This window comes from Corapipo altera, unplaced genomic scaffold, assembly GCF_003945725.1.
Source record: "Corapipo altera isolate COAL_440 unplaced genomic scaffold, ASM394572v1 56, whole genome shotgun sequence".
Lineage (NCBI taxonomy): Eukaryota > Metazoa > Chordata > Aves > Passeriformes > Pipridae > Corapipo > Corapipo altera.
The window spans coordinates 2986173-3009952 of NW_020884896.1; the positions used below are offsets into that span (position 1 = coordinate 2986173).

The following is a 23780-nucleotide window of genomic DNA, read 5'->3' on the forward strand; positions in this document are numbered from 1 at the left end:
TCATAACACCAATTTCATTATAAAATAAAAGCATACAGTAGCAACATTTCCTGCCTTTATAATGAACCTCTGACACAATTACTGCTGTCATCCCAAAGACCTCCAGGGACCATTACAAACCTCAGCGACATCTAGATTTTACATTTAACTATTGCATACAGATGAAAACTATTTAAGAAGCAAGGAAGCTATTTCATTCTCTGCTGACTTACATACCCATGATAGCTGACAAGATCAAATGCAAATAGTTCTTTCCCACAAAGCCCTTTCTCAGAATGGACACCACCAATTCTCCTACCAAACCGAGAACATCGCTTTAGTCACTGAGCAAACAGACTTGGGAAAGCTTGTTAACTCAGGAATTAGTACAATTTGTGAAACCCACAGCCTCAGTTGCTGCTGCATATTACTCATCACTTCTTATTACCTGTGTTACACATACAGTCAGTAGTGCCCAGTCCTCAAAGGCTGTATGAAATTTAAAAGCACAACCCAAAGAGTAGAAAGGTAGGAAGAGCAGATGCACAACGCAAGCAGGGAGGATAAAGGTGATAACCACAGGAACCCAAACTGTATAATCTGGTGACTTCATGTTCCCTCTCTCTTACAGAGAAGTAAACAGAGAAGCAAACAATGTATTAATAAATTACTGCTAATTACAATGCTACTTGTCATGGGCTTCACATGGGAGACGGTTCTTAAGAAAGGACATGCAGTTCCCGCAGTAGGTGTGTTCAGTAAATCAAAGGTGAAAGATTTAATTTCTTAACCCTATTGTAAGATTGAAATTGAGGATTCTGGGTAAATCCTAAACAACCCTGAAGCTCTGTATCCTGTTAGCAATGTGCAGCCCAAACTCATCAATGACTGACACAATTACAGTACTGACAAGAAGTTCAAAGAAACTTCCCTGACAGTATCAAATGAGTGATTTCCATACTATGCTTTCAGTGCTTGACTCAACTGTCTGATTGTGCCATGGCTCTGGGACATCTCAGTGATAGTGACAGCTGTGCTGGAAGATTACACCTCATTTGTCACCTAGCCTAACACAGGTAGGCAAGTAGGGCTCTAAACAGACCATGGAGTTTTGCTTTTCAAGACATGAGGTAAAAAAATGTCCCAAGAGAACAAGAAGCACATTCTGTGCACTCCAAGATAGTCCTGGCTCTGAAGAGTGAACACCTCGAGAGACACTATCGGTGAGGGGGATGTACCCAAAGCTTGGTCAAAGAGCTGCACGCAACCAGCCTCATGCTAATAAATCTCCTAAGTTCAAGCAGCTGTCATGACGTGGCAGGTAACTCAAAGGACCAGGGACATGCAATCAAATTACACGTGCCACTCAGTCATAGCTCCCTTCCCTCCTTCTGCACAATGTCCAGGGGCTGCAGTGTGACAACCACGCTCTGCCTCTGGAGTAAATGTGGCAGGAGCTGCAGACACTGCTGGAGACTGGACTGCTGCTGCGCACAATTATGCATTGTGCATTTTGTCCCCCTCACAGCTGCAGTTCTGCACTGTGCCATATTGCTGTATGTAACGGGCTTTGACAGCACATACTGTACACTGTGGGTGGGCAAGAGTCTCCTGGTGTGCAGCTCTTTGGATCTGTGTCCCGGCCATTCATATCACCTGCATCTGACCTGGCACTTGGACTCAGCGGATGTACAGTCAATGTAGGTACTTTGTGAGGGGAGCAGGTTGGTGAGCAGCCAACTGCGGGAAGGACAGTCCAGCAGAAATGTCCCAGGACCACCACATGTGTAATGGGAAATAACTTCAATTCACTTATACAAAGCTTCACTTGAGCACAGCCCCAAATTCACCTTCACTCCTGCAGCCATGCTGCAGAGGTGTCAACCCTAAAATCTGCTTCAATTTCTGTTCCTCTGCTCCTTTCTGATTTACACTCTTTTGCTACACAAATGTGTGCCCTCCTCAAATGAAGCACTTTAATTCCTCTTCCTCATATAGAAGAATTGGGACCGTCTTGGCCAGAGGCATATGATGTATATGACCTACAGGAGAATTTACTGGTTCTGTGACAGTATTTTTACTGTGGCAACTAGAATCAACTTATTGAATGTCAAGTTAAAGCAACATTTCCCAACTACTATTCTATCTACTAAAACTGTCACTATTACCAAGACAATATCTGAAAATGAGATGTGTTGTCTAGCAAGGAATGGCATGCACTGTCATAAGATAAATATGGGCAAAGAGCAGGTCCTGGCAATAAATATTTTCCAGCCTCAAAAATCAATCAAAGGCCTCAGAGTGTAGCACATCAACTGGTGCTACTGGATGTGACTTCTTTGAGGTTAGAATACGTATTGCTTGCCTTGAAATTACAATAGGAAAAATGTTTATTTTGCACATGCATCTTTCCAAAGTTAACACATATGGGAAGAACTTCAAATGAGACAGAAAGACAATCTCTCCTACTACTCTGAGAATCTGGAGGCAGTGCAGCCCATTTTAGCTGTTAGTCAGCCATTCAGCCCCACCTAAGGAGCCACCCGAGGGTGCTCAGTCAGAACCAGCTTATCATGCAGCTGACACACTGTGAAGCACTAAATAAACTACACACATGTACTCATACCCAAGAACAATGGTACTGCTGTACTCTCTTTATCCCACAAAACCCATGAAAAATAAGAATACGCTAAGACAGGCAATACTGTACCTGAGTATTTTATAATGAAGCAGAATATGCTTCCCTAGGAGTCACGAGCAATTATTCACTTCTGACTAGGAGTAATTTGCAGAGAAGTGTGTGTGTCTGAGTCATTACAAAACAAAACAAAACAAAAAACCAACTACAACAACAACAAAAAGCTTTAACCTTTCAAGTATACCAGACAGAGCACCCAACAGACTGCTTACTTGCATTTATAAGATAGGGTAGTCACTTCCCCTTATTTAGAGGATTTTGCCTCTTCTAAAGGTGTGATAGAAGGGGAACTTTTAGCCAACATATTGGAACCATCAGGGCTGATGATCATAAAGCAGCATGTTTCTTTTACTGTACATGAAATTGTGTTGCCTTCTCAAACCAGCACATTATTAGTCACATACATACTTTTAACATTATAGGGAACTTACGCCTCTCATTGCTGTTCTGCACTTTTATTTCAAATGATGTCCTACAATGCTTTGGGTTTCTAACCTTTTATTCATGTCTAAGTACTTTCTAAATGCCTTTTATGAGTAATATTAGGTCTCTCTGACAGAAATAAACACCATTTGGGGAAAAAAAGGTGTTTATATGTACTTACATAAAAGTTTATAGTAATTTCTTACATTATACAGATAACACTGCTATTTCTAATTAGAATATTTTTATTTTAAACAGAACAATTTTATTGTAAAAGATACTAAACTATATTCTGGTTAAAAGAGGTCCTACTTAAAGACCTTGCTAGCTAACAGAATCGGTTAACACAAAACATTACAATATTGATGCTACAGGGGAAAATTTCTTAAGATTTTAGGGACAGAATTCTGGTTTCAAATAGGGCACTTGCACCTATTCTTCATAGTTAGTACTCTCGTGTTTTCCCAGTGTCTAGGTGATATGGTCATGTTTGGATAGAAATTACTGTTTCTCATTGCTCCCTAAAGCTTTGTCTTGTATTACCTAAAGTTCAGAGCAGCTCAGCCATAGTCCTGTATTTAGGCCATCTTGTAATTACATGAGAATTCTGTGCACTGGGAACTGCTGGAATCAACCATCCGGCCCTTTCAATGCCGTTTGAGCCTCTTGTCACATCCTCAAATATCATACAGATGCCCTTTCCTTTTTACTTTTGGGCAACTGTCAGGAATAATCTTGGAAGAGAACGCAACTTTGGGAACTAGCTATGAACAGACTCAACACAGCAAGAGACAGGAGGAGACATGAGCTTTGCAGATGGAAATGGGGGCAGTGTCCATTAGACAACAGCAACTGTGTTGGTTATACTACAAAAATCCTAATTGTAAATTATCAAGGTAGCTTAGTACAAGCTGGAATGGTGCCGTTATCTCTTCTGAAGTAGCATGAGTGTTAGCAAATAGCTTTGGTTGTACAACAGACACCAGTGATTCCGGAGCTGGAGATAAAAATGAGGAGTTGTACACTCAATATCCTACTTACCTTTCGGTAAAGTCAAATATTCCATCCAAAGAAAGTAATTTTTTTAACATACCACTGTCAGTTATGTCTTTCTGGCCCACTCTCCTTGCTCACAAGCAGAATATTTCTTATGCTGAAGTTTATTAACCCCTAATCACCCAGTTACTTCTGGACTTGATTGCATGTGTAATTACCTTTTGTCAGGTACAATTTGCCTGATAAACATGTCAGAACACTTGCTGCTTAGTCTGTTGAAACAGATAAATGCTGTCTTTCCACAGCCTTGGGACATAATTAACAGGGAAAAAAAAGGCAGTTATAAAAACACACAGAAGCTGATTCAGTGAGGCAGGAGTTCACAGCGTGCAGCCCGCCAAGGCCCATTGCCTGGCCTGCTACGCTTGCCTGAGCTCTTATTGAGTTCCAGCCTGCTGTGACAGGGCAACGGGGGCAGCCCTCAAAAACTGAGATTTAAAGTAGGTTTCCACGTGAACTTCAAAAAAGAGTGGGATGATGCCTGTTTGAAAAAAAAAAAAACAACCCAACACAGTGAAGCAGCAGATAATGAAATTGTTAGAGTCCCTGTCATCATTATGTGTTATACGCTCAAGGAGACTCTCTGGGATGGGACCAGGAAGAGAAAAACCAAAAGAAGACAGAGAAAAAAAAATCATGAGAATAAGCAAAATGGTCAAGATTAAACAGAAATGCTTTGTGGCATCCTTGGGCTCAGTTCCTTCTGATTTCTGCCCTGTAGTGTTTGCAGGTTATGTACCCGTGCGCTACGGGGAGTGCGAAGAAAGAAATCCTTACCTGACCTCTGGATAACCCAAACAGGAGATTAGCCCATTTCCAAGCAAAGCAGGTTGTCACACTGTTAGGCCAATTGCTTCTATTGACACTTTGCATAAACATCTTACACAGGGTGATCAGAAAGGACTGTTATGCCATTAACGCTCTTTTTATTTTTTTATACCTAAGCCTTACAGAATAAAGGCCCTTCTGAGTAAGGGATAACAAAAGGGTCAAAAGGTCACAAACATTCTTTTAAGTAGGCAAAAATCGGGGAAGTTTAGATTCACTGAAAAGTGCAAATTGGAATTTTTTTTTTTTGCATCTTGGGACATTCCAGCACACTCAGTTTTTTCTAATTTCACTTCTACCAAATTCATTCATCTACTTAATTGTGCATTTTTACTTCTACTTTTAAATAACAAAAATGTTACAGTCTTCATTTTAGAAAATAGCAAGCTGTCCTCCTCAGCTAATCAGTAATCTAAACAGATTTAGACACTACCATTGAGGACCAGTGTGAAAACACATAGAACTTTTTCTTGGAAGTGAGATGACTAAACAGTCTCTCATGTACAGTTTTCATGTATAATTTACACAGCGTGTGGTTTGCACTGTGTACAGCAAAATATTCTATATTTTCTTTTGTTTTGGTTTTGCTTTGATCAGAGATGGAAACAATCTCCCTTTAATAGTATAAAAGCCACCTGCTGGGCATCACAGACTACAGCTAATTGGTAAATTCTTTGAAATTTTGATATAATGGATTTTGACCTCTTTAATTAAAAAAACCCCAAAGCCTAGAATACGGTGAACTCTTCTGGGAAATGAACAGTGCCAAGCATATACAACTGCAAGCTACACCCAACCATTTCTTAGGAAAGAGTACAGAAATAACATTACAGTTTTTTCCTTGAGGATGCATGGCTTTTGACCTAGGAAAAAAACTCTGTGACTGTTGTTAGCTATGTATCATTTAAGTCACTAAAATAAAGAAATAGCAAATACATTATTATTTCAATTATTACAATTTTTATTGGGGTTTGGAGCTAAAAATACCAATCATGAAAGAGACTTTTTCATTTTAAACACCGTAAACTCACAAGAGCCACTCACAAATGTCCCATTCCTCAGTATTTCCTACTCCAAGGAGCTCACACTGTACCAATACACCACACCTTGTATTCAGAAGGACAAATGGGTTTGATGACCGAAGAGGAAGCCTGTCAACCAGAATCATTGTTATTTCATAATTTCTGACATAATGTTAACCTTTCATGGAGCTATAATCTCATCAGTTTGTGAACTCTGAGGCAGCGCTGTCTTTCTTTTGTTAAAACACTTATTTATATTCTGCCCAGCATAATGAGGCTATGGTCCATGACTGGGACGCATAGGCACTGCAGCAACACAGCTACACAACAACAATTCTTTCATCTTTGCTTAGGTTTTGTGCACAAGTACACATGAATATACCTTACACAGGTATACAGCTATTTCCAAGAAATTAACAAAGACTCCTGCACAACCATACAGATAACACCACAATTATTCACCAAATGTTATGTCCCTGTTTATTAAAGCATGCGCATCATGAAAGCACTTACTAAATTGGAACTAGAGCACCAAGGACCAGAATCAGAACTGGACAAAGACAAGTCTTGTTCACTCTAAACATTTCTTGGTTGCAAAGAACAACAGAAGTACTTCAAATACAGATATCTAGGTCCAGCTTGGAGGAAAAAAAAGAATTTGCTAACGGTAGAATAACACCATACCAACCAAACACAATTATCACTTAATCAGCAGGTGTTCGTTACTGCTGACAAATATCTTGTTAGCCTGGTTAGCAAGTCTGCCCGCCACTTGCCAAAATATTTTGTTTTATTTACACCTGGTGACTTTTTTTGTGAATGTGGTGAATTTAAAATCCCCTCTCTAAATCACATAACTGGAATAATGCACACTAGGCTTGTATTTCAAAGTGTAAATTGATCTCTTGATCTGTGAATGTCTCCCTATAGTTTATGCTACCCTTTTTCTGGATTGGTACAACAAATGGATTTTCAAAGTGATGTTATGGGGACTTAGCTATGCAATTCCTATTAGTGTCAATGGGGGTCGCAGGCTAAATTCCTAGACAATGCTTTGAAAACTGAGCCCTGGATTTTCAAAGGAAGGATAGTTTGTGTTAGAAAGGCAGTGTCTTTCAGTTTTTAAGCCACTGCATTAAAAAGTGCCTTTTTTTTTTTCAACCACCATGCATTTAGAAATTGTCTAAATGTAGGACATTGAAATGTTCACAAGAATGAAATGATTTCATATTGAAATGCTACCATCTGTTTCAAATTTATAAGTGAAATCATATCTGTCAGTATTTTGAATGTTGGGATACAATCTTTAACACATTCATAAATGTACAATGTATAAACTCAGAGGTTATGACAGCTGAACCATTGGGAATTGTTGTTATGCTAAGAAAGAAACAGAAGTTATTTGTATTCAAAGGGCAGAATTTTTTCATAAAATCTTGATGTTGTAGTACACTCATAGTTGCCTGGTCTTGTCATATTCATGAACAAGTCCAAATACATTTTTTATTCTTTGGCACTTCAAATGAATTTAGGCTTGCCTACAAAATAAAACACTTGCTGCTGAAGTCGTGTGAACAAGCTTGTTGCTGTTACCATACCCAGAAAAACACTCACAATGTATAATTTTTATAAATCCCATTAAAATTTCAAGCAGCCCAAGACGTAACATCTGAAGACACTGAAAAATAGTTACTGAGACAAATATAAATAGCCAGGTCCTATGAAATACACAATATAGCAACAAGTAATACCTCTTCAAAGAAGATTTGTTTAATTACAGTGAAAATGTTTATTATGAAGTGTGTTGTTCTTCATCATTACAGAATAAGCTGGACTAGTAGCAAAAGAACCGTCTTTTGAGTCTAGAAACAGGGAAGAGTTTGAAAAGCAGGAGCCTGGCAGACAGTCAGGCTCCGGAGGGCATGGGCTCGGGCCAAATTGCTCCTGTCAAGCGTGTTAGTCCGTACACAAAGTCCCTTTAGACAAAGCGTAAAACTATGTCAATGGCAAAATTTGTGTGGATTAAAAATTGTGTATTATGCAATGGTCAGGTCATTCACCATTTCTTTTGGTTTTGAGCTTCCGACACAGAGGTGTACACACTCACAGAGCACGCAGGGGTGACAACTGCAGCCCCCCAAAACAGGCCATCTGCTTCTGACCTGAACAAGACTTTGAAAAGAGAATTTCAGACGTTACAATTGAGGAACATTTAATATAGCACGGTTAAATTTAAGCTGTCATTTTCATTTGGCTGCTGGTGTTTTTTAAACATGTTTGCCAGTAGTACTTAAATATTGACATTTACTAAAACTAACTTTCACAGTTTAGTTTATTTAAATTTTAATATTCTATAATCACTTTTTTTCAGTTGCACAAAACTTACAACAGGTTTGCTTTAAATTATTTGCTCATCTGTGAAATACTGTCATAAATAGCACGTGATGAGGCACAGTATCTTAAAATAAGTTTGTTGGGGATTAAAACTGTATCATTTGTCTTAATCCTTCCTGTAAAAATCCATTTGAGTTGATTCACTGAAAAAATGTATCCAAAATTTTCAAAATCTAAAGTTAAAATTGAATTTTAACCACCTTCTCTGGCTTAGAGAAGGTGTGACTAACTTAAAATAATCAATGTGTTGTAACTAGAATAAAATTTAAACACAAAACACGTTCACTTCAACTTCCATACTGTGTTCTGGAATTGAACGCTCTTGTCCCATCTGTCACATTTAATATTTAGCAGTATCCACATGAGCAACTCTAGATGCCTGCAGTCTTACAAGTATATATACACTATACTACGAAAAATCATTATCTGATAAATGCTGTTTTTAACTAACTAATCCACACTGCCCTTGTATACACGCACATCTAATCTATACAGTCAGGCTGCCCTAGAACTAAACATCCGCAGTGCTCTGTCCAAGTATAATTACAACTCCACGTTTAAATTTCAGTCTGATTACTTCTAGGATTGAAGAAAGGAGTTTTCAATACACAGCCCTGGTGTGCAAATGCAAACTGATGCCTATGGGAAGACAAGTAAGCACGGCACAGCTCCATGGCATCAGCTTCGTGCTTCCAGAGGAGGCAAAGACCTCAGCTCTCAGTGTGAAGTTGCAGCTCAGAACAGATCCAGGGCACTGGGAACTAGTGATTCGGCGAACAGGATGTTTCCCTCTCCTAGCTTTCCAGTTATTTTTTGTCATATTCTGACATGGACAAAAACACCAGAGAAAATTACACCTACGAAATACACTGAAATTACGTTGCTACAGAGATTGATTCAACCTAACATGAGGATATACATCAGTTCTATAACGTTTATGAGCACCTCTTGAATCTGCAGCATTTGGTCTCCACAGAAGTCCATGATCTCTAGTGTACACTATGAAACACATCATCTCCCCTGAGGTGACCTGGGGTTCTACAGCAGGTAAGGGGAAATAGTTTCTTTCAACACAGCAGAGTAATTATTTTTCAGTTTAAAACTTTTTTTGGTCTGGTTTATTTTAAGATCTGTGCATTTCTCAAAAGCTGCACATCTAAAATAAAAAAGTTATAACCGCAGTGCTCCAGATTCTTCTCTTAAGTGGCCATTAAAACACTCAGAATTTTATATAAAAGTGTCTCTCTGAAAAGCCTCTGCAGGAAGCAGATACAAATACAGCAACTGTTCAATAAAGTACCTCTGCTGATCTTGGGTGCTGAATTAGAATATGTGGAAAGCCACCAAAATCCAAGACATAACAGGCCACAAACCAGCATAATTTTGTTTGTGTTCAGAAACAAAAATTCAATGCAATCTGTAAGGCACTGGCACTTACAGATCTGGTCATCATAAGTTTACTGTAAACAGATAGTTATTCCTTCCAAAGTAGAGCACTCAGGGTATGGCTGCATAACCACCCTTCATAGCAGATGAAGTTACATCCCTTAGGGAAAGCTATACTAGACCTGGGAACCACTGGACAAGGAATTCCACAATCAATAGCTTAGGAATGCAAATGAAGACAAGTTAAAAGTAAAGCCAAAATCACTAGAAAAGAAGTTTCTTATTCTTTCCTGGACAACCTTCACTTTCTTCTTCAGCTACAAGAAGACATTTACTTCCACATTTATAACAATCAAATGACTCTAAAAACATTTTAGCAAATACTACAGCCCACAAAACATCCTGGTCTTGTTTTTGTTAACGTGTTGTATAGACAACTTGGTTTAGCAGAGGCTTCTGAGCCCGGCAGGCAGCAGTAACAAGAAACCTGGATTTGCTTTTTTGTTGGCTTTTTGCAGAAGATCTTTCTCCTCCTGCTGCTGTTTGCAAACATATTAGGAAAAACCTTTTCTGCTTAATGGCAATAGTCCAGTACAAGCTCTTTTCTAGGAAACACATATTTAAGAAATTATTCTCGTTAGAAGATGATCTTTTTCCTTTAGATTTTGCCTTTTCCCCTCACTTCTACAGACAATATTTTCTTAAAATGTTTTGTCTGAAAAATTATTTGTAACGATTGTCTGAAAGACAGAGTAATTCCAAACTATGTTACCCGTCATTTGTAATAATTACTCTTCATATTTTAGCTCCAACACATCCCAATATACATGGAACTTTTGCTGGGTAATGATGCCAAAATTCAGCCTCTAATGCCTCCTGCAACTCGAAAAACTCTTCCCTGATTTTACTTCCCACTTTGAAATGTTATCCCTTTCTGATGAGTAATCCTGTGCTAGATTCTTTTGCTTCTTAAACGAACATTATTCTCACCCTTTATTGACTGACCACATCTATTATCACATGTAAGCAGTGTTAATCCTCTAGTAATTAACACCCTTATTAAAGTAATTTTAAAGCAAAGAAGTTCAAATCACATTATTGGTTTTATTTAATTAAGCTATGGGGACTTTTTTACACTGTCATTTGAGGTTTTAGCTTGTGCCTTTTCTACCAGTTATGCAGGTTTCCCCTGCACACATCACACCCCTACACACACACGGACCACCACCACCAACTCACTCGCCACCCAGTTACCTGTGTATTTCTGTCTAGGAGTTATTCAACATCACTCTCTTTCATTGTGAACTTTTTAAACTATTCTGCATGTTAATAGATGCAAGATGTAGACACTACACTGAATATTTTACCATTCCCAAAACTATAATTTGGATGTGGATTTGAATGATAGTATCAAATCCATCCTTGCAGAGGACTCAATATCTTGTTAGTGCCTAAAATGAAAGAGCCATTTTTAATGTCCTTCTCATGTAGCCTAAGCAAGGGCAAAGATCTTTATTTAAATTTCAGACTGGCAAAAAGAAAGAAGAATTTCAATGGACTGAGTTGTACCACTTACAAAGGCCACTTTTTCTTTTACTTCAAAAATTAGTCAGGCTTTAAAGTTGCATTTGTGTGTGTGTGTATCTACTGCATGTTCCTTTCTATGGGAAAATATCTGATGGCCTATGTTCTCTTCTCAGGTAAGCTACTCAACTGACATGTTTGACACAGGGTCAAAAGATGAAAACTGTCTTCTGGTTTAACTGCATCGTGTTACACTGTGCACTTTGGAAGAGCACGGGCTAATTGTGTGTCCTCCTGGAACGAATTCCTGGAGGCACACTACTGAAACCGGGAAAGCTTGCGTTCTCCTGGGAACAAGGCAATCCGATGGTTTCATGGACATTAACTGTGTACTGAAAGTCCTTTCTTTTCTTTGGGTAAAAACATCTCTTCAAATTTTTGTTGTTTAAAAGAGAAATCTTCTTAATGAGTCCAGCATAAATCATGGAAAATGATAAACACAGAAAGAAAAGGATAACAATAAAGTACATGTATAGACACGAATCTACTTTTTCCCTTTTTTCCCCCTTCATCCCATACCTTTACGGTCTTTTCTCCCCATCAGCTACTGCTTTCACCTACCCATATTTTGATTTTTTTCTTTTTTTTTTCATTGCTGTTATCATTCACTCTTTTTTCCCCACCATCACACTTTCTATAATTGCAGGGTCTTCTCAGTTGCACTGTTCCTTTGCTACAAATGCTCTAGGGAAAATCCTTTGGAAGAGTTTTTCTTTAAGTTCTGACACATATTTCACCTATATGTGAATCTTTCTTATAAACTTTATTTGTTATTTCAATATTCTTTAAAATAGCGCAACTTGTAATATAATACAGCTGACACACCCATAAGAGTCATAAATGTTAACATATATGATAAGTTGTGCCTAAAAATATGCTGGTTCGGTCATATTGCTTATATAGTTCACTTCATTCAGAAACCAGTTATTACAAAACAGCATGAAATTTAATGATTTCTTTTGCCAACTATTAATATTCTTGTGCTAACTTCATCTCCTAAATTTCACTGACTGACTGGAGGCAGTCAGCTACACAAAGAAATACTTTTTAATTTGTATTTCTGCAGTTATAAAAAACCCGGCTGAAGACCACTGTCACATTATGGTGCATCCTGTACAAGCACTTTTGAACATATGATCTTTTTTTCTAAGACACTATGATCCAAATGAATAAACATTCATTAACTACATTTCACTAATTCAAGTCATTGCCATGCTATGGCAATGCAGTTCCTTTGTTGTGTTGTTACTGTCCTGAAGCAGAGAACAAGTCTTGTTTTCTTGATGTAAAGGATTCCCTTGATTTTACTGGGCTTTACATTTGCTCTACAGTGACTTCCAAAGATGAGATGGACTAAGTTTTTTTTCACAGAAGAAATTAGCAAAAGGAAAAAAACCCAGGATATTTTGTCCACCACTTATGATTGACAGATAATTTAGAGAAAGAATGGAATGTATGTTGATTGATGCAACTGAAAAAAATACTGAAGGCAAATCTGTAGGGTTAAAGGGTTAGTACCCTTTACATTAGTACCCTGCCCAGTACATACTACATACCAGTGATACTACCAGTTTAGCTAAGGCTGGAGAACGTAAACAATTTTGGGGCAGAAATTACTGAATATGCTAATGCAGCTACCAGTCCCATGGCTCTTTGATGGGAGACTAGGACTTACAGATGTCAAGAGAATATAAAGAACACGTAACTTGAATGAAACCAATAATTTTCTTCTTTTGTTTGTTCAATTAGCAATGTTCATTCATTACTCATAGGAACCACATACCGCTCACAGGATTCAGAGGAACTGCTGTAGAGATGGGGGGCTTCAAAACTGAACTCCATCCACCAGCTCAGGGCTACAGAAGGGCCCAGACACAATGGTACAGATCCTGCAGCAACCAGCTGTCAGCAGCAAGACAACAGCTTGAAATAATGTATTCACAAACTTCAGGGAAGTCGTGCACCTAAGTCTTCCTTCCTTGCATGTACATAATTTCTTACATGACAAAGAAAAAGGCAAGGGTTGGATAGGAGCACAATTGATAGCAGAAGAAAACTAGAGAGAAACTTAATTTTTCTGAATAACTTCCACTGAATGGGGTGTATATCAGTGACTCAAAGGAGCAGTACATAGGAATTTACAAATATAATAGGCACACAGATCAACTTAGACTTGTTAATCAAGAAATTATCTAAAAGGGAAGCTTCTCGAACTTTTCTACCAACAAGTCCTTCTTCAAAAGAATAAAACCTCCTCTAGATAAAGTTTATTTAGTGCCTTCTCTCATAATGTCCTTGGCAATGACTGCTTCATAAAGTGTTCCAGACACATAGCATGCCAGTTATTGAAGAAATTTAGTATCTTGCCCAAGAAAACTGAAGCATTGGGGTGCTGGCATTATGTACAGGTTATACTTGGAATTTCAATTCAACTACCAAGGCGGGATACAATTTACTGCCATTTAGGTCACAGTTTTACAGGAATTTCCTCTGTAACTACAGGATGAGCTTTCTTGAACAGAAAAGCTTTCCAGAGATATGAAGTTTTCATCATAACAACAGCTCTGTAGGTTTTGAGTTAATTGATTAACTATTTCTAAACCGTGTCTTGCGAAAGTACTGATGACCAAGAGGAAGAGCTGAAAGCTGATTAAACGTGACAGTTGGTAGTATTCAGATAGGGACTCAGATATATCCACCTAAATAGTCTTGACAGCAGCTTTTGCCTACTTTCTTTTTCTTTTCTTTTTTTCTTTTTTCTTAATTTCTGCTTTGATCAACCTCTCAATGAAGCTTTTAGTGATTTCTATGATGAAGTATTTAGAAGATGAAACTTCCCTGCACAGCTCTAAGCCAAGTGTTTCACCTGTACATGACAAATGAGATCAACAATTGCCATTTCCTGTCCCAGTTTCAAAAGTTATAAATTCACCTAACAACAACAAAAAATCCCCTCTTGTTCAACTAAGGTTTATGTTCTTATTCAAAGGTTGTTATCTGCAGGTTTCTAAGTCAAGCTGAGCCAGTACTTCACAAGTTCTGTAATTTTCTAAATACACAGTACAGATTTCTTGTGAGCTCATTTAATTCTTGCATGTATATAGTTTGGTAAGTGGAGAACTAAGAGAATTGTATCTCTTAAATGAACTAGTTTAAAAAAACATAAGAAAATTATTTTCTTATCTAATTTCCATAGTTTATGTAACTACAGCATTCTTTACTGCCAATTAAGAGATAACATTCAGTTTAAGCATTATACACCTCATAGCCTTTTATGCACAATCTACTATAGTTTCCTTTGGAGAAACTGGTAAGGCTTTTGCCATAGATGGAAGAGTGAATCTTGTAGCTAAATTGCCATATGTACATCATTTTAGTTAAGTGAGATATTGATAGATCTACTGAAGTAACAGCATTTGTACACTGAGTTTTCCAAACCTGTTTTCAAGGTGTGCCCCTGTCAGTAAGCCAGGATCTAGAGCAAAAAGCTTGTCGATGATCAGCGTGCTATTTGAACTTCTCTGCTGAAAAAGGGGCATTCAGATGAACTGGATACAATCTCTTTTGCATTGAATTTGATGACTGATTTAATGTCCCAAGGAACACACGTACACCTAATATCTGGCATGTGTGCTTTTAGTTTCTGGCAGTAACAGGGTAGGAATACTTACTGCCAGGAAATGACTGGCTTGCCACCCTGCTTTGATTCTGCAAATCCTTATCAAGATAGTGTATCCAAAGCCATGCTTGTTTTCGACCACCCGCTGTTAATTTCTGTGCATTTGTTTCCAAAGCTTCCTAATTCTTACCAGCTGGCAGGTATAAATCCCATCTCAGTAATGAGCTGGTTTGCTTCTGTGTACAGAGCACTGATTGAGATCTTCCTCGCAAGTATCTACACACACAGCTTGTGATCTGATCCTACTGTGATTTAACTACAGGCTTCTGAGAATCTAGCTGAAAAGGAGAAATCAAAAGTAAGAGATTCCATTGGGGAATTTAAGTGCTTACAAACAAGTAGCCACATTTGTGTGAAGAATTCCCATTTACTTGTAAGAATATAGTACTCTGAAAAAACATTGTGTTGCCACTGCAAGCCAGATAACACACATTTTGCTTGCAGTCATACTCAAATAACTGTGTCATTTTGAACACAGGGATCCATATGCATGCTGTCATTGTATGATGCAAATACATGAGATACTGAACCTTGAAGTGTCCCTGTTCTGCTCACAGTGTGCCTCAAGCCCTCCTGCCTTAGTGCCAAGTCAATTTACAGAGAAGGGAAAGGCCAGCAAGAGACTTGCCTTCCTCCCTGGAAAAGTGAGGATCTGTGTTCTGAAATCCAGGGAGATGGAACTCCTGTTTTGTTGCTGTCTGAAATCTGAGCTCCTTTCTTTAGCTAAATAAGCAGCATTGCACTGAAAACTGGAGAAGCATAAATCCCATTACATAGCACCCTGAGGCTGGGCTTCATGTTACAGATGTAACCTGCTCCCCTGCTTGTTCAGAGAACCTGGGGAGTGCATAACGGGGGGAAAGGGATCAGTAAGCATTGTGAAAGAGCCTCTGTGAAGATGAAAGTCTCAGCAACCATTTCCCTCAGGAAGCAAAAGATGAAATGTTCTGTACTACTTGCTAATTAAAAATTCAAACTGTTGCCTTATGAAAGAAAGGCTTACTTTTATCTTCAAACTCTGAAGTTTTTAAGACTTACTCCTAAACATACTGTTGGGAATTTCTTTCTCTTGGAAAATCCTGATGTTTTTTTCAGTTCAAGCCTCCTTTTTGGAATAGAGGCCAGGGGTGGGTGTACCACATTAATTTCAAAGCCTTGGCACTCTGTGGGCTGGCAGCCTGTGAAGGGAGCCATAGCACACCTTTAGAGCCCTCAATCTCCAAGAGTCATGGTGGACAGGTTTGGCAACAGGCTGCAACTTATTCTCTAAGGTCTACTGAAGGGCTCAAGAGCATTCTCCACAGGGAACACAGATGGCAAGAGCCTCGGTAGGCTGCATGCTGGGGGAATCTGAGACAAGCCTGAGCTGAAACACAGTTACTACCACAGGAAATTAATTCAAATTAAACACTGCAAACAAAACAGTAGGGAAGACTGAGCTGTCAGCCGGCCTTTAGCGGCAGAAAATCCTGTGGCTGGGATTAAAGCTCAGTGATCTATTACACAGTTTCTACCTACAACGAGTTACTTCTGAGTTTATCAGAAGGACAATATTATCTCTCAGTAATGAATAAGAAGCAAAGAAGAAAGAGGAGGGCTATATTAAGTAGTAGCAGGAATTTTCCCTTTCAAATAAATTTACATTTGCATTTGTTACACATAACACTAGAGTTCAGAAGGTTGGCAATACTTCTCACCAGAAAACACATTACAAAATAAATGGAGAAGCACCCGAAGAAACTAAACAATGCTTTGGAATGAGAAGAAAATGTATTATACTTTTAAATATCAGGTATCAATTTTCAGGTGGAATACATATTGTGTACTGCTGATAACTTGAGCTCATAGAAGTGCTTATCCACATGCTTAATCAGAAGTCTGACAAAAACGTATCTTCTAATGTTTCCATGGGACATTATTCTGTATATTAATCACATTGATTGCATTATGACTTTGTGTCTATCCCTAACATTGAGAAAATGCAAACAGAAATTGCTGAAAATCACCAAGATTTTCCCCCATGAATATGCAGAACTTATGGACCTTGTCATTCACAGCCCTTGGCCTCCCAGTCTAAGGGACACCACTATCAGTCTGTAAACTCTGTGTTGCCATGTGGAGGGAGATACTGCTACTGTGGTTGCCTAACTCAGGGGTTACTAACAGCATATGATTATTTTCACTTGAAACTGCTGCCCCTGTTGCAGGACCAACACTGACAGCAACTGGAGGCTATTAACATGTACTTCAGTGCCAAAAGAGTACAGACGAGACACAGTTCTCCTCACCCCAGCAAAATAAGGAAATTCTACAATCATCAAGCTAGCATAGTACTTATTTCATATAAACAGTGGAGGAAGAAGTCTGTAAGCAATGCTCATAGGGGAGAGAAACACCAGGAAAAACTTGTGAAGTCAAAGTGAAAAAAAGTGAAGCTACATTTGCAGGTTAGGTTATATCTCTGCAGGAAATTATTTGATTTCAAGAACAGGTATTTGTTACCAGCCAGTTGGTTAAGAATCAGGACATTCAGCTTAGGACAGCAACTGTTGACCTCTTGGCCTACCACAAGGTTATTGTTCTTGTCCACTACACACTACACTGGCTCTTCAAAGAATAATACACAAATTGTAATATTCAGGCCTTTTCCTCACAGTATTTAAGTATACAGGACATCCAAGAAACTACCTCACATTCCAGAACTGTAACCCTAGTCTTTAGGCACTAAAGAACAGATCATAACCAGGAAAAAACAAATTCATGTCAGAGGCTGAGCTTCCTCAGAGACTAATTCAAGCAGAACAAACTAAAACCTGTTTATTTTTGAAGGTTAATTCCAATTAACCTAGGATCTGAATTGGTAGCGAAATCCCCAAAGTTCCTTCCACCTCACTTTGGGACGCTGCACTATTTACCCAGGCTCCCTGTAAAGGCAGTAGCAAGAAACGGTCTTCAGAGAGCAATGCAGGCTGCAGGAGAGCTTGGTCACCTTCACAGCAGCACATCACCCTGTTGAGATGACCTGTGCCTTAGTGGCTTTAAATGGGAGCAAAGTGTGCACATAGGTGTGATCTCAGGTCATACGCTGAGACAAGTGGCATAAGGCATGACACAGTTACTAGCAGCTGTACAGAACCGTGAATCTTTCCCAATTTTCTACCTGCTAAACTAGCTGGAACTGCAGGTTTTTATATGATCATGGCCATGTGATTCAATATGTGTGATTTAGCCAACCACACCAAGTCACCTCTGTAAGATGTTGAGATACTGTCGTTATGGAAATAGCACAGAAATCTTTATTGACTAACTTTTTTTCAGATTATAAAGATCTTTAAGGAGCATATTAAGTATGACAAGAGCATAAATGCAGAATAGAATAAGGAGAAAGAGGTGGCTCATTGTTAAGTGCTTGCCCTTTCTTGATTCCTGGTCTCTTAAGAGCTTCCTGCTACTACCTACTGTTCTCTTCTTAGACACAACTTTCTCAGGCCAGCTGTTTGTGTTTGCTTCTCTGTGTCTGTGGAGGGAAGAAGGAAGCAGGAAAGTGGTCTTGTTGGGGACAACATGCTGTCTATACATTGTCTTCAGGGAAAGACAGAGGATCAGGAACTGTTAGGTTGAAAATACCTACGTCAATTCTTTTCAAAGCTGCCCCTCCCTCTATGGTAATCATCCAAGTGTAGCTCTTCCCTCTGTCTTCCAAGCTGGCTCCTTGTAAGTGACTTCACTTCTTTAGTAAAACATGCTATAATATTCTACTGCCCAATCCTCATTAATCTTACACATTGCACTAGTACAACAGAGAGAGAGTAAGCTGTTGTTGAGATAACTGGCTTCCATTAGCAACCATGTGATTGGCAGGACGATAAAGTCTTTTCCCTTGCAGGTCAGCTGCTCTTTAAGAAGAGGGCAATCCTGCTGATCCATCTTTTAGCTACAGTCTCTCACTGAGTCCCAAATCTCCTGCCTTTTAGCTTTGATACGGTTCAAGCTTTCCCCCTTGTATCAGCCCCTACCTGTCATCAGCTCCTCTGTACCAAACAGCGAATATCAGGAGTTTGACCTCAGGGCACAGTCCGGGTGGGCAGGTAAAACCTGACCACTGGACCTACTTCCTTATCTTTCATATCCTGCAATTCATGAAGAAGTATCAAATTCAAACTAAAAAACAGAAGCATGACCTTTTATAAGAACTTTCTGAAAAAGGCTCTGTTGGCTTTCTAAGTATTCTTGAAAAGAACTGTCATCCACCCTATTAAGATAGAAATAGATCACAAAAAAGGAAAAGAGGAAAAGTATTGAAAATCCTTACTAAATGATAAAAGTTTTTAACGTGTGCCTACAATACCTTTTGGTGATGCACACAGAAATATAGTAAAAAACAAACCAAAACAAATATACTAGAAGTATTCTACATATACGAGCTCCAACTGCAACCCAATAAAGAGACTTTTCCTGTTTAAATGTATCTGAAATCAGACTCATGACATACTCTATAACGTGTTTGAGAGAACTGCAAGTTGCTAACGTAAACTGAGAGTTGTCACAAGCAACATAATACCTATTTATGTGTCACACTCAACAGTTAGTGTTTAAAACATAAAACCCCATTTATTTCCTGTAGCAAGTATGTACACACCCAGCCCTCCTTCACAGCTGGAAATCATGATTTCCCCTGAAACAAATGCAGACTCTGCAAGGATTTATACCACTTAGGTGGATGACAGAAATTGTGCCAAAATCTCTCAGCATTCTTTCCCTTCAACTAAAATGATCTAAGTACAAATTTGAAGATGTTTAATCATTTTTAACATTGACAGTAAAAAGACAATAAAAAAGAATCCAAAAGAGGAAGGTCGCTAGTCAAGGCAAAACTTGTGGTATTTGAAGTCTGGCATAGTGCATCTTTACGTGCTGAATTCTGGAACTCCTAAAGTACAAATATCACATGAACAAATCCCTCCTCATGATCTGTAGTCCACACTTATCCCATTGTAGATACTGTTCATTGACATATTACTGTGAGAATTTAACAGAAACCTCTACCTTTTAACTTTTTCATTAAAGAAGACAGTTTAATGAAGTCCTTTCTAACTATTAGGAGAAACTGGAATATTTTGCCTCAGGAATTTTCCCTTCTGAAATGTCTTTTAATAATCTTGCCGTGAAAAATCTACTAAACTATTAAAAACAAAAATATTCTTACTATATAGATAATTTGGTATGGAATTCTTTCTACTTTCTCTTCTTTTCTGGTGACTTTGACAGGCTCATAATGAAGCTGAAAAATATCACCAACATCCGCAGAAAGCAGTTAATGATTAATTTAATTATTTAGATAACACTTATACTTACAATTTTGTGAAATAATAAATCCTTTGTAAAAGCTAACTTCAAGCATGAAAAGGTTTTGAAAATCAATTGCTATGGGTGGATATAGTGTCCAAATTTACAAATTGGATTTTAGTAGATTTTTGAGTAGATTTCAGTCTGGAAAAACCCTCCTTTTGGCAAGATCTGTGGAAAAGCACTTCCAATATTACGGTATTTAGAATTAAATTTATAGAATAAAGATCAGCCAGCTAGAATAAAGCTGCTTTCGAACAGTTTGAAAGAATTCTGTGTAACAAATTCAGGAAAGGAAATGTTAAATAATATCATGCCTGATTCTGCTATCCAGGCAGTAGTTGTACAGACAGAAGCAAATGCTCAGAATGGAATCAGGCCAGCACACACCAGGATAACATGTACACTCTTGCAAAAAGACATCACGAGATCTTTACAAAATTTTCAGGACCAAAATTCAATCTAATATTCATGTAACAGTACCACCAGTAGCACAGTGCCCCCTAACCACACATTGGAGAAACAGTTTTATGTTAAATTACAGGGAATAGTGCCACTAATAACACTTCAAATAACTGCTTTTCACAACTAATTACATGGGAATGCAAAAACATGAAAGGTTCTTGAATTTAATAACTTCAGCATTGGTCAGAAGGGGAAATTAGTAGGATAAAAAACACCAAACTAGTGTCTTACTTGTCTGAGGTCGATGAAAGCTAACTGCAGGGTGTCTCCCTGGAATCCTGGCACAGGCTCAGAACTAGCAAACACTGGAAAAAAAAGGTTAAAATATTACGGATGTAAATTTATTTTTTTTTAAATGTAACAGAAAATCAAACTCTATTCAATATAAATGATAGCTATCATTAAAATGAAACTACTTTCACTGGATTAGTTTAAACTAATAATTCATAGTGATTAAAACTAAACAAACTAACAAACAACTTTTCCATAATTTTTACAGTAATTCAAAAGAATAATACCTTTAGGAGTATTACTAGAAATTTTACTTAAAATTCTAACCCAGTAGCAATGCTACAACCACAGAAACTAACATATTTTTTGGCCTGAGGTGCACGATTACTGAAGAATTTTGAAATAATACCAATTCCATGGTTGTCAACATATTTTCAAACATCTGCTTTTGTTACAGCATTCATGCTATAAAAACTTCACCTCTAGCCAAACAGCAATAAAGGAAAAACACTAAGGTGGGAGTTAGTTTAATGTGTAGACAACTGGTAGAAAGCTCTACGTGCCACAGTCAGAACAGAGCTGAAATGCCTGTTCACGCCTTTTAGCCCATTTATCAGTAATGAACTTTGCTCATTTTGAACCCAAAAAAAGGCTGTCAAAATCGAAAGGCAAAACTATATTCAAAATACATAAAATGGTAACACAGTAATGAAAGAAAGCTATTGTTTAAATCAGAAAATGATCAATAAATGTCAAACTTAAAAATAAATACAATTTTTGTTGTTATTATCCCAGTCACAAGTTAATAACAAACACCCACTGCCCCACATCACCACTCAGGTAAGATATCTTATTTCAAAAGAACTTAAAAGTATTTTTCTTATGCCCTTCAGTCAGAGTTCTTAACAAAACAAAGTAGGTACTACTGCAAGAGTTTTAGAGAAGTATCATCTGAGGCAGTGAAAGGTAACATTTTTTTCCAACTCTGAGAAACTGGTCATTCAGCAGTAGAGGAAACAGAACATATGCATCCAAAAAATTTTCAGATCCAGAGCTAAGCTCTACTATGCCACACGGACTCCTAGTAACATGTAGTACAATGAAATCCTTAACATATTTTTTTAAATGGCTAGTTAGAAAATTTAGATTAAGTAAAAGTAAAATCCAGAAAAACATTGGTGTCTGAGCTAACACAATGGTAAAATAATGGCCTCGACCATTTACTTCTGACTGTATGGGTTTAACTTAAAGTAGACTAATGAATTCAGACAGACTATTCACAAGTCCAAAAAAAGATTATATGGAATACAATTGTAAATACAGACTCTTACTTAAATGGTACAAGAAATTAATAAGACCATCTCAGGATAATTAAGAATAGCTTAGTAACAGATGAATATAGTATCAGAGTAACAGCTTTACCAGCAGAGGCAGAATTTATTACTTGTATTACAGTAGTGCAAAAATTTTTTAAGAGAGTCACGTAATAGGAGAATGAATTAAACTGTAATACTTCTTCATCAAGTAAAGAAATAAAAAATAGCAATCAAACACCCTAGAGAGATCTCTGTAATGTCTCAGACAAGTACTAATAGCAGTTGTCAAATGCTCACTGATTACTGTATTCAAGTCTGAATTCTAAATTGTCTAGTTTTCCTACTTTATAAGTAACATCAACTTTCTAGGGGAGTTTTCGGGGAATTTTAATCGACCGCAAAGACGCTTTTAAAATAAAAACTAAGAAAAATAAAAAACAGTAGAAAAAGCATATCCTACACTCAGCATTTTATAGATAGAGTTTTCTAATAATAAACTCTTTAAAAGCAGCAAGGAGAAAGCAGCCTGTACAACCACCAAACCAGAGAACAACAAAAGATGTCCATGCCTACGCAAGCACCCTTCTGAACAGCCTTGGCTAAAGGCTTGCAGGTCCACATGGCTGCCTTCTGCAGGTATTTCATGGCCACTGAGACCACCCTTTGTTCAGGGACAGCCAGGCTGGCCTCTGTGGGCAGCCAAACACAGTGTTTGAAATGGGAACACCACATATAGCAGGGAACTCCAAGCAAAGCTCCATAACAAAGAGCTAAAAAGAGATACATGAGTTGTGAGCTATGGCAGCACACTAATAAGGAGGATAAGTCTGATGGTCAGAAGGGGTCTTTTCTAGACCTCTTAAATCAGAAAGGAGAAGCCTTACTACTCTTGAAAGTAAGGTCCATCTGTATCTGACTCTGTATAACTTTCTGTTCACAGACAGTACACTGAGACCGGCTTCCTCCACTACAGTCTGAGCTCCTCCAGCCACTCCACAATGGTAGCACTGGGAAAAGGAAGGTCAATGGCAAAGAAAGGGACACAGATCCGAAAAGTAAACATGACTGAAAAGTGTGACCTACGGAAAATCGTTTCAGTTAGCTATTGGCACTACACAGTTCAGGAGGTACCTTCCTACAGTGGGATACTCTTACATGCCACAGGGTAAATATTTGCATCTTTTCTGCAGTTCATCTGGCTAAGGTAGTTTGGAATTTATCCTAATGCATTAAATAATGCAGAATGATTTAGTTTCTATACATAGCACCTACTATCATCACAGTTATAGAACAACAAGCAAACAATGTACCAAACTTAATTATTGTATAAGTTTTGTTCTCTTTACCTAGAATTTTATATAGTGAATGCATTT

The 23780-nt window shown here is 38.0% G+C and overlaps 1 protein-coding gene across 9 annotated transcripts in view; it reads right to left on the reverse strand.

The window, feature by feature from the left end:
- Positions 1–23780, reverse strand: part of EXOC6 (exocyst complex component 6) — an 88616-nt gene that overhangs the window by 3401 nt on the left and 61435 nt on the right. For all 9 annotated transcript variants that reach the window (XM_027647755.1, XM_027647759.1, XM_027647756.1 and 6 more), the window contains one exon: positions 21092–21165. In XM_027647755.1, coding sequence (XP_027503556.1) covers positions 21092–21165 — 74 coding nt within the window. The remainder of the gene's footprint in view (positions 1–21091; positions 21166–23780) is intronic.